Genomic DNA, 11,165 nt, shown 5'->3' with positions numbered 1-11,165 from the left:
CACCAGATGGAACCGCGCTAGTCATCGTTAGCTGCATCGCTTACTGCCGCAACTGATCCCAGACAACCGGGGCGCAGCCTCATCAACCCTCGACCTTCTCCACGTCCGTCTCTGTCTTGAATTTCGTGCCTCATTTTCTTGTATTCTCTGTGATACCCGACGATTCGCTCGTCATCTGTTCGTGTTTGTCTAGTGCGACTTTCTTGGCGGGGTTGTTTCCCACCTCTTGTTTTCTCGCCTGATCTCACCTCTCAGCCGACCTGCCGCCGAGCGCAGCTATCTCACCACAATGGACGGCGCAAGTTATAACATGGATGTGGATGATCTCTTTGGAGACTCAGAGCATGTCAACATCCAGTCTATCAACACGACACCGCCAGTGAAAGGGCTCGACGGGCGCATCGATGAGCTAGCGTCTAGCGGCTGTTGCCAGTGAGTGAGTCTTTGGTAAGTCTGCCAGCTCCACTAACCGGTAATAGAAAGATATCATGGTCCAAGAATGGCTGTGTTGCGTACATAAGTCCAGACGGCTACTCTGTCCACCTGAAGATTTTTTCACGAGATCCTGAATCTGGCAAATGGGATCTCGGAAGGAACGTCCCTCTCGAATTCCCACAGGGCCGCGAGATCTTTCGTTTGACCCATCTCTCATGGAGTCACCTGGGTAACGATCTAGCTGTTATGGACGAAGCGGGTCGAGTGATGGTCTTCTCATGCGCCATGGCCTTGGACCGCATGCACTTCACCAGAGCCGAAGTAGCTCATCCAGAGTCCGAAGTAGATGGTGTGGTAGGCATGCATTGGCTTGCGATCCTACCCTACGCACAAAAGGTAAGGTCTTTTGGATGTTTGTAAGCCTGTTTCTAATGTTCATCTAGAATCTCATTGCTTGGTCAGCTTCGCAAGAAAAAGGCAAATGGAAGTGGAATATCAAACAGCACATGTTCAACAATGCGCACCATCCTGTAGAAGGCAAAGCATGCTTCATATATCTGAAAAGACATGGCGAGCTCAAGCTTCGCTTCCAGCAGATTGACAACAGTTGGCAAGAAGTCTCCGCTCAATTAGGGCCTATGATCTCAACGAAGGAGTCCTTCACACACGCAGCCTTTACGTCGAACAATGGTACGGTCTTCTGTACGCTTTGATGCTATTAAACTAACATCTTCTAGATAACACCCTCCTACTGGCTGCCTACGATGTCAAGAGGCGGTTGCATTTATATCGCATTGAGACAATCTGGAATGTACCAACCGACAAGCGTAGCCAGAACGCCGGTCCATTCGAGAAGCCAACCATCCAAGTCTCATTGATCGCTTTGGAAGATGATTGCAACCCCGTTGAGCTTGCGAATGACGACCTGGGCGACGGCACAGCATCAAGAAGTGCGGCTGCCGCTCAACTAACACATCTCAACTTCCTTCCTGTTACACCCGAGCAAGATGACGGCTCGATGCCCACCATTCAAGCCATATTCTGCAAGCCACCAAATCCGATCTCGTATGATCTGAACCCGCAAGAGACACGGTACAGCATCATCGTCAAATGGCAGGTGCATCAAGAGCAACACAGCCAGCTCCATTCCAGCCTCGATCAGGTGACATCAAAGAAGAAGAGCGTAAGCTCGGTATCTGCACAAAACACGTTCCTTCTAAAGAGACAGCCTGACTTCTCGTTGCATGCTGTCGTGTTAGGGTTCTACCCGATATGGTACAGCATGCTTCTGGCATTCACGTACAGCGATGGGGCTATCGAGTTCAGGAAGCGATCGACCATGGAGATAGTCATGCCAGATGGCAATACCGACACTGTGAACTCGCTATTACAAGCTGGCTTCGTCTTCCAGCACGCCGAACCCTCGCTACACGTCGCCCTATCACCCAATCACTGCTTGGCGGTATGTATGCAGCTGGATGGTAGCCCAAAGCTGCGATCTATGGAGTACTCCCACGGCACCCTATCATCAGACGATGATGATCCCCGCCATGCCGCCGCTCTCGCAGCACTCATCCTACAGTCTTCGTCTGCAGCAAACCAATACTATTCCAGCGACGACATCTTCGCTCTGGTCAGCTCCCTCAGCGACAAGCGCAAGCACGATTTCATCAATCTCCTCTTCGAAGGACTCCAAGTCAACATTGACTGTGGCGTAGACGACACATCAAGCAATCACTTCCTTCTCCTCGGCCGCAGCCCCTTCTTCGTAAAGACGCTCTCGGCCATGAACATCCTCGGCCTCCAAGGCAACATCGACCGTTCTCTAAGCAGCAAAATGGCCTGGCAATTAATCAACATCAGATTTGTCACGCAAACCCTGACCACCATCGTCCGCCTCCACGGCGACCCATCGAAGAGCAACCTCCGACCCGAAGCCGTCCCCCAAATGATCGGAACCTGCAGATGGACAATGCACTTCATGGCCTACATCCTAGATGATCTCTTCGCCCTCGGCCGCGCCCTATCCGACATACCCCCAGCAGACCTCACGCGTCCCGTCCTTGAGGCCAAAATCCGTGAGCTCAACAAACCCGCGCTCCTCCTCATCCTGTCCGCCTTCCCCCGCGCCATGATGAAACTCTGGTTCCAACCTATTGCGTGGCTCTCGCGCAGCGCAGCAGCCTACGTTACGCTGCCCAACGCCGCAGCCGGGAACCCTAATGCGCCGCCGCAGACACCTGAAGCGAAGAAACTCTACGCCCCTCTTTATGCTGCTATAACTGATATCCCGTTCGATTACCGCTACTACGAACAGCTGCTCAGCGAGACGCAGAGTTACGTCCGCGGCACATACAAGCAGCGTAACTTAACCGACATGCAACGCAACAGCATCGAGCGGGAACTGCTCCTCGGAAAAATCCCAGACATCCTCTTCCCTGTCGCTAAACGCCTTGTGACGGATTACCTCTGGAAAAGCACGACGCAGCAAGTTTGCCTCGCGGATAAGCTCGATATGGGTAGACTCATGTTCTTCGATACCACGTGGTTAGGGTTCACGGACTCAAAGCGCGCAAGGTATTGGCACGACACGCATGTGGTGGATGTGTGTCAAAAGATGATTATTCGGGGCACGGGCACGTGGACGCATCCTGTGGGGTCGGCGACGGGTGGCGGGAATCGCAGCAGGAGTGATAGTATTCAGAGTGCGGGGGCGAACGGAGAGGGCAGGAGGAAGAAGAATTTGCTCAAGCAGTGTACGAGGTGTGGTGCTTGTATGGAGGATGTTGTGCCGGGGTTGCCAGGGTATACTCCTGCGCACTCTCAGTACTTGTTGGGCTTGAGTAAGCACTGTGTCTGTGGGAATAGCTGGATGCTTGTTGAGACGAAGGGAAAGGCGAAGTAGGTAGACTGGCAGAGAGGTGTAGAGAGGTCGGGTGAGGACTTGTGTTGAACAGACTTGCAGCTTTGCGTTATGCGTCAATGTTCAGTAAAAGTCGTTCATCACAGCATAATGTGGGAATTATATGGTTTGTTCGTGGTCATGTTTATTCTCATTCATTCAGGGCAGTCTAGCTGCTTTTCATATAGCTCATCGTAAGACGCGCATGTAGATCATAAACACATACACACATAACCAAGACTCATCAAGCCGTCTATGCCTTCGCGGCACCAGCCTTGATGAGGAGGATATCACCATCCTCGACAACGTAGTCCTTGCCCTTGGTCATGATCTTGCCCTTTGCCTTGCAAGTGGCTTCGTCACCCTCTTCCCTCAATGTCGCGTAGTTGTATACGATTGCCTGAATGAAGGTCTTCTCGAAGTCACCGTGAATGACACCAGCAGCTTGTGGCGCCTTGGTGCCAGTCCTTATTGTCCATTGTCGGACTTCGTCGGTACCGGTTGTGAAGAAGCTACCAAGTTGAAGGGCCTTGCGCATGACCTGGATGGCCTTGGGCAGCGCCGACTTGGTACCGAGGTTCTTGAGCTCTTCGGCGGCCTCCTCGTCAGACATGACGGCGATGCGCTCCTCGAGCTGTACGGAGATAGGAATGATTGGGTCACCGGGGGCGTTGGTCTTGACCCATTCGGCGATCTTGGGGAGATGCTTGTTCTTCTGGCGGATGTAGTCCTTCTCGCTCAGGTTGACAAGAGTGACGACGGGCTTGGCGGAGAGGAGGAAGAGAGGGTTGATGTGCTCGACCTAGCAAACTGTTAGTACGAGCTTGCGACAGGTATTCCATGTAGGTAACGAGGTTGGGGTGTTGTTAATCAGAGAAGGACTTCACTTCAGAATAGCCCAGCGTTAATGGGCCATCAGAGAGCTGGGATTATAGAGCAATCGCTCTTTGTCATCTTGTAACAGGGTGTGCAGGGAAAGGAAGTGAGATGTACATACCTCTTTGGGCGACCAGTTGCCCTTCCGGACATCCTTGCCGTCCTTGAGCATCTCGAGGACCTTCTCAACTGTGGCTTGCTCCTCCTTGAGCTTCTTCATCTCCAGACTTTGACCGCCTCTCCTTGTCTCCTTGACAAGCGCAGCGTGTGCCTTCTCGGTGAACTCAATGTCCTTCAGGCGCAGCTCCTCGGCGATGATGTCCAAGTCACGAATGGGGTCGACGTCACCCTCAACGTGGATAATCTCGGCATCGTCGAAGCATCGGACGACTTGGAAGATGGCATCGACGGCGCGGATGTGCGACAAGAAGGCGTTACCGAGACCAGCACCAGTGGAAGCACCGCGCGTGAGACCAGCAATATCGTAGATGGTCAGGTGGGCAGGTACGACCGACTTGGGCTTGTAGTGCTCCACTAGCCAGTCGAAGCGCTCATCTGGGACGATGACGCGCGACTCTTCTGGGTCGATGGTGGCATATGGGAAGTTGGCGGGGTTACCAAGAGAGCACTTGGTGATGGCTTGGAAGAGCGTCGACTTGCCGACGTTCGCTAGGCCAACCTGGCAATCACTGTTAATGTGAGAACGCGACAAGACCAGCTAGGGAGGGCTCTCACTCACGATACCAGTCTTCAAGTTGTTTCCCGGCCTGCCGAGCGGGAGCTTCTCCTCCTTGACTTGCTTCTTGGGAGGCATCTTTTTCTTCTTGGGCGCGGACGCGTAGGTGCGAGCTGCAGTGAAGGAAAGGAAAAATTTGGTGGGGGAAGATGAAGAGTGCAAAGAGGCTGGGAAAAAGCAGGCAGTGCTTGCTGCCGGGTTGTAAAAAGTGGGTATCAGAGAAGAGAAAGAAAAGGTAAGAGGCCTGGTGGGGGGCGTGATGAAATAGAGGGGTGGGAGAGCTACCTAGCAGCCGCTCTCCTGCGTTTCCTGGGTTAATTGACGGTGCAGCGAGTCCAATCGAATTTTCTTAAGTTTATGTGGCTAGGGCGGCGTCCGTGCAGCGCTTGCTCGAAGCAGCAAGCGCCGAAGCCGCGTCTCCAGCTGTGCTCGAGCGCCAAACCGGCGGTCATGGCTACAACGACCTCCATCTCCATCTGCTCCCCCACACCTGTCCCTCCGCATATTACTCCCAGGGCTGGCCCCATTCACTGACCTCCGCCCTCCGTCATTGTACCACTACCTCGCACCACACATCGTCCCTTCACAGCGTCTATGATACCCCACCCTTCTTATTCGGTACCGACGTAGAGACCTACCCCAATACATACCACACTCGATTGTACATACATCACTCCAACCATAGACAATGTCATCCTCTACCCGTCCAAAACCGTCGCGCAAAAGTTCCAGCCAACATAGGACCACGCTGTCGCTGCAGAGAACCGAGGTCTCTATACACGTCTATGACCTGTTACCGCCCGGCAAGGTCGCAACCGTACTGTGGGCAATCGGCAGCTCGCTCCTTCACACAGGTGTTGTTATTGGCGACAGGGAATATGCATATGGCGGACATGACCGGCGGGACCTGACAGGCGTGTACTGGACGAAGCCTGGGCAAGAACCCCCGGGCGGCACGTTCAAGCAGGCGATTCTACATGGCTTCTCTTTCCGACCTGAGGAAGAACTAGAGGCTATCATACAAGAGGTATGCCAGGACGTTGGTATTCGGGAAACTAGCTAACATGTTACAGGCCTCACACGAGTTCCAAGGAACATCGTACAACCTCCTCACGAAGAACTGCAACCACTTCACGTCCTACCTCTGCGAGAGGCTCACGGGTCGCCCAGCTCCAAGCTATCTGAATCGTGCCGCTAGCATCGGCGTCGCTCTACCATGCGTTGTACCACGGGAATGGATAGCGCCACCGGATTATGATACTGCTGATGGAGAGTTGCTTGACGAAGAATTCGAAGACGAAGGAGCGTCGATGCTACGTCATGATCGAGAACGAGAACGCCATCGGACAACTGAGGAAGCAAGGGGCTGGGAAAACGCGGGCTATTCTGCTGGAAGTAGTCGTAGTGATCAAGGAAGCGCAAGAGGGCCTATTAGGTATGAGGCTGGAAATCTTGCACCCAGGCTTGTCAACATCGCGGAAACGGATTCTAGTGGTCGGACTATTCCACCCGCTGAAAGGGCACCACTGCCGAAAAATCTGACTTGACTCTTGAATTGGTCTGATATGCCCTGGCCACCATACACTGCTCTTGTGATACATGCCTCTGAGTGCTGAAGGCCGCTACCCATGACGCCGGTGAACCCCACTATCATCGTACACTTCGTCTGCTTTTCGCTCCTACGTGCTTAACAAGCAGTCTCTAACCCAATCTCCTCGGCTTCTTGCTCCTTGTACCACCAAACTTCAACCTCGTCGAGTCGGCCAGCTTCACAATCAGCGGCCGTATCCTCTTTCCCTCAGCACCCAGTATCGCCTTTGTGACTGCCTCTCTGCCTGCGCCAAACCCTCTGTATATCAACTCCAACTTCTGAATCTGCGGCAGCAGGCCCTTGTCCTGGATTCGGTTCATGAGGAAGGCGGCCAATTGATAGGCTGCATCGTATGTTCCGCGCCCCGCTTTTCTGAAGCCGATGTTTCCGCAAGATACTGAGATCAGTGGGTTTCGGTTTGGTTGTGTCAGACACAGGTGTGTGTTGTGCTTGGTGGCGTAAACGTGGAGTTTGTGTTTGTCGTCTTCGTCCCATTCGCGCGGCGCGAGGTTCTTGAAAGAAGCGTCGTTTGGGTTTTGGCCGGGTATAAAATTGTATGGATTGGGGGCTGCGCCACTGAAGTTCTCATCTACATTGCTGAGCAGCTGGTCGAGACTCTTCTCAGGCCTCTTGCGGAAGGAGGGAGGAGTTGCAGCGAGGACTCGTGTGCTGTGCGAAAACGGTCGCAGGGGTTGCGTGTGTCGACATGATGAGCGAATTGAGCATGTGAGGGATCGAAACGTCTGTAGAGTTGTGTTGCTGGCCATGTTGAAGGCGGTAGATGCCCCGATTGAGGTTCGGGGATGCAGCGATTTGCTAGAAAGTCGCAGAAGGTTGCGAGTCTGGCTTGGCATTCGGAAAAAGATGGCGATGCTTCTCACCCACCTTCGCCGCGCCCACCTTCCAACGCTCACTGCTTGGGCCGGTTCTACTTCAATTTAATACCCAGATCCAATTGCGTTCAAGTCCAGAGCATGAGGCCCCAAACAGCAAGCACATTTGCCGCCACTGCGCGATGGAGCATACAACCCGCCGCTGCTACGCCTGCAAGCGCATACGGAAGAGCTGCAGCGTATAGACGGATATCAACACTCCCAAGAACATCGCAAGTCTCCTCCACACACACATCACTACCGTCCACATCTACACCCTCCTCCCAACGCTTCCTCCGCAGCGAATTCTTGCCCCAAGATGTCCTCTTTCGCACGTCATCCGCATACGCCCGCCACTTCTCTTCTCGGCCCGCCCTATACGAGCAAGCGCAAAAGCAAAAAGACGTAAAGGACCAAGAGCCTGACCCCACCAAATCAACGGCCTCCGAGGGTAGCACCTCAGAGCAGGCTGCAGGCGACCAGGCAAAGAAAGAGGGCGAGGAAGCCAAGGAGAAGAAGGAAGGAGAGGAGGAAGCTGGCGAACAGAAGGAGGGTGAAGAGGGCCAGAAGAAAGACCAGAAGGATGCGCCCCCACCTCCACCCCACGGCGACAAGACACCATGGCAGGTCTTCACCGAGACCTTGAAGCAAGAGTTCCAGGCCTCCAAGGACTGGAACGAGGGTACAAAGCAGTTGGGTGGTGCGCTGCACGACTTCCAGCAGAACCCAAACGTACAAAAGGCTGGCCAGATCTCCGAGGCTGCCAAGACAAAGACTACGGAGGCATTGAAGGCGACGGCATCAGCTGTTGGTCATGGTGCGGCGTGGACATGGGACACTATGCCCGTCAAGGGCGTTCGTGCTGCTGCAAGGGTCACAGGTACTGGGCTGGAATACGCAACTCGGCCAGTGCGCCAGACCAAGGCCTTCCAGGCTGTGAAGGAGACCATCGATGATGGCAGCTCGTCAAGATACGGTGGTTGGGTCGAGAAGGAAGAGCGCAGAAAGAGGCGTGAGCTTCGCGAGCTCAACGAACTCCAGCGAACTGGCGGCAAACCCTCGGGCCCAATGGAGGAAGATCCAAAGTAAGACATTTCTCACAAGATCAAGACCTTTGACTAACAACTAGCAGTGCTGGCACCAACGTCACCCTTCACAAGGACGCCAAGTACAAGGAAGTCTGGAGAGAATGGAAGGACAACTCCAAGCTCGCCCAAGGCTTCTTCAACATGAAGACCGTCTACAGGGAGTCCGACAACGCCATCATCGAGACCGCTCGCAGTATCTCCGACCGCATCACCGGCTTCTTCGCCGAAAACGAGACGGCCATGGTCATCAAGAGGTTCAGAGAGATGGATCCCAACTTCCAAATGGAGCCTTTCCTGACCGAGATGCGCGAATACATCCTCCCAGAAGTCTTGGACGCATACGTCAAGGGCGACATTGCCGTCCTGAAGGAGTGGCTATCAGCAGCGCAATACTCAGTATACGCAGCGCTGATGCAACAATACCAGGCCGCTGGCCTGAAGTCTGACGGAAAGATTGTCGACATCCGTGGTGTCGATGTCCTGAACGCGAAACTGCTGGAGCCAGGAGAGATCCCCGTCTTCATCCTTACCTGCAGAACACAAGAAGTACACGTCTACCGCAACGCCAAGTCTGGAGAACTGGCCTCCGGTATGGACGACAAGGTCCAGCAAGTTACATACGCCATTGGTGTCACCAGGATACCAGAAGACGTCAACAACCCCGAGACTCGAGGATGGAGGTTGATCGAACTGCAGAAGAGTGCCAGGGATTACTACTGAGCGAGTCGCCACTATTCTCTTTTTCCTTTCCTCTGCGTTCCACCCTGTACGATTACACTACCTTCTCACCGCACCTTAATGTTGGTGGTCATGTTCTTGCTGCATCTTTGGCGTCCAAAAAGACAGTTGTTACTCTGTTTTTGTAGTCTCCGGTCCCTATACGGGTTTGCTATGTTTCGTCACCTGGGTCATGGAAGTGGATAGACGGACGCCGTAGATGAGTATGGCGTTCTACATGACGCACTTCTCTACTCTGTATGTATAGTATGATGACTTGATGGATTGGTGGAGTGGAAATACCACGTGTAAAGCAAGTGGAACAAGTTTCCAAGGACAGAACTGAGATAATTAAATCTCGAATCACACATGACACAACGTCTCGAGCTATTGTCATCGTGATGTACAGTTCCTGATGTAGATTGGAGGAGTTTGGAGTCGACAGCATACATGGGCGGGCATCGACGACAACCCGTTCAACATAAAGGGGCACCTACGCCATAAGCTAATTCATCATCATCGGCCGAAGTACGTACCAAGAGATGCAAATACACTCCATGACAAAACCCATGAATAGTACACCACCTTGGCGACCATTGTCCCAAATTTCCCTTGCCCTTGCAGCCAACAACATCCCACCCTCTGAACCTCGGCACTTCCTATTCCGCCAGCGTCCGAGCTCAGGGACCGAACGCGCGCATGCGCGGAACCTCCGACTGCACTACCAACGTGCTCACCGACTTCCGTCCAGCCTAGCCAGAAAAAAAGTCTCTGCCGCGAGATTCTAGGCGCTGACTACGTAAGTATGATATCCGCAAGGTCTGCCTTATCTGGGCATGTGGGTCGCAGCAGAGTGTTAGGTTTCGGGGCATACAGAGCATTGGCCCCGCTGCGCGAAGTCCGCCCGGGTTGTATAAAAGGGCAGAGAGGGCCGGCTGGGGGTGGGTTGGAAGATAGGATACGGATTGTTAGGTGGACGAGTAGTGTCTGTAAGTTTATTCTGATCCCGTCTAGATCATACCTCAGTATCCTTCGTTATGGAAGACTCGAGAATGAAGAATTTAGTAAACTAACATTTCCATAGCAGCAGAACAATCGCAAACCGCACAACACACATCACCGCCTCCACCACCACCCAATTCCTCCTCCCAACCACGCAAACGACCAATCTACATCCGCATCCCCATCGCCCTCGCTCTCACCCTCCTCACACTGACCAGCGGTTTTGTAATCGCCGGTTTCCCCGCCATGGCCTCCCTCCAAGACCTCGCGAACCCGCCCACCGACGCCGAAACCCTCGAACTCTTCACCCCCAGCACAGAAGCCATTGCCGAGATAGAACGAAGCATATTCGACCATCCCCTCACGAAGTCGTTATTGGAGGACCCCAAATACATTGCCTCAAGGCCGCATCTCAAGATACCAGAGGGACTGAGAGCACAGAATTTGACAGGAGGCACACTCCTCGGCCCAGACAAAATCGCCGTTCCCCCAATCCAATTCAGCACAGCCGACGGCTCTGAATTCGTATCACTGCAATACCTCGGTGAAGCGCTGTGCGGCCACCCCGGTATCGTCCACGGCGGCCTGCTAGCCACACTTCTAGACGAAGGACTAGCACGATGCTGTTTCCCCGCGCTGCCGAATAAAGTAGGTGTGACGGCGAGTTTGAAGATAGACTACAAGGCGCCGTGTATGGCGGGGCAGATTGTGGTTCTACGGGCGGAAACGACGAAGGTTGAGGGAAGGAAGGCGTGGGTTAAGGGACGGTTGATGACGCTGGGGAGTGAGGAGAAGGAGGGTGTTGTGCTTACGGAGGCGGAGGCGCTGTTTATTGAGCCGAGGCAGGCGGCGCAGATGAAGAGGGTTGTTAATTAGAGGGGGTGTGTTTTGGTGGCGTTATATGAGCTGCGAAGGTTGGTGATTTGTGGAACGATAGACTTTTAGA

General features: G+C 53.7%; 6 protein-coding genes across 6 annotated transcripts; 4 read left to right on the top strand and 2 right to left on the bottom strand.

The window, feature by feature from the left end:
• Window positions 1-289: 289 nt before the first annotated feature.
• Window positions 290-3,340, top strand: J4E85_010051 (uncharacterized protein; the record flags this gene model as incomplete). Its single annotated transcript, XM_051474266.1, has 4 exons — window positions 290-432; window positions 480-831; window positions 879-1,125; window positions 1,173-3,340. 4 exons carry the CDS (start codon window positions 290-292, stop codon window positions 3,338-3,340), a joined length of 2,910 nt encoding a protein of 969 aa, XP_051322053.1.
• Window positions 3,341-3,590: 250 nt separating this feature from the next.
• OLA1 (Obg-like ATPase) lies at window positions 3,591-5,027 on the bottom strand (the record flags this gene model as incomplete). Its single annotated transcript, XM_051474265.1, has 3 exons — window positions 3,591-4,139; window positions 4,335-4,892; window positions 4,953-5,027. The coding sequence occupies 3 exons, from the start codon at window positions 5,025-5,027 to the stop codon at window positions 3,591-3,593; spliced, it is 1,182 nt and encodes a 393-aa protein (XP_051322052.1).
• Window positions 5,028-5,637: 610 nt separating this feature from the next.
• Window positions 5,638-6,496, top strand: J4E85_010049 (uncharacterized protein; the record flags this gene model as incomplete). Its single annotated transcript, XM_051474264.1, has 2 exons — window positions 5,638-5,976; window positions 6,023-6,496. The coding sequence occupies 2 exons, from the start codon at window positions 5,638-5,640 to the stop codon at window positions 6,494-6,496; spliced, it is 813 nt and encodes a 270-aa protein (XP_051322051.1).
• A 154-nt stretch (window positions 6,497-6,650) lies between these two features.
• On the bottom strand, window positions 6,651-7,307 carry J4E85_010048 (uncharacterized protein; the record flags this gene model as incomplete). The annotated part of the gene is made up of 1 exon (XM_051474263.1): window positions 6,651-7,307. The coding sequence occupies one exon, from the start codon at window positions 7,305-7,307 to the stop codon at window positions 6,651-6,653; it is 657 nt and encodes a 218-aa protein (XP_051322050.1).
• Window positions 7,308-7,514: 207 nt separating this feature from the next.
• On the top strand, window positions 7,515-9,220 carry J4E85_010047 (uncharacterized protein; the record flags this gene model as incomplete). The annotated part of the gene is made up of 2 exons (XM_051474262.1): window positions 7,515-8,497; window positions 8,545-9,220. 2 exons carry the CDS (start codon window positions 7,515-7,517, stop codon window positions 9,218-9,220), a joined length of 1,659 nt encoding a protein of 552 aa, XP_051322049.1.
• Window positions 9,221-10,465: 1,245 nt separating this feature from the next.
• Window positions 10,466-11,095, top strand: J4E85_010046 (uncharacterized protein; the record flags this gene model as incomplete). Its single annotated transcript, XM_051474261.1, has 1 exon — window positions 10,466-11,095. One exon carries the CDS (start codon window positions 10,466-10,468, stop codon window positions 11,093-11,095), a length of 630 nt encoding a protein of 209 aa, XP_051322048.1.
• Between the last annotated feature and the right edge of the window lie 70 nt (window positions 11,096-11,165).

This window comes from Alternaria conjuncta (genome assembly GCF_024043145.1).
Source record: "Alternaria conjuncta strain BMP 0040 chromosome Unknown scaffold_20, whole genome shotgun sequence".
Lineage (NCBI taxonomy): Eukaryota > Fungi > Ascomycota > Dothideomycetes > Pleosporales > Pleosporaceae > Alternaria > Alternaria conjuncta.
Note: the sequence above shows the minus strand (reverse complement) of the source record. Positions and strands in the feature narration are given on the sequence as shown.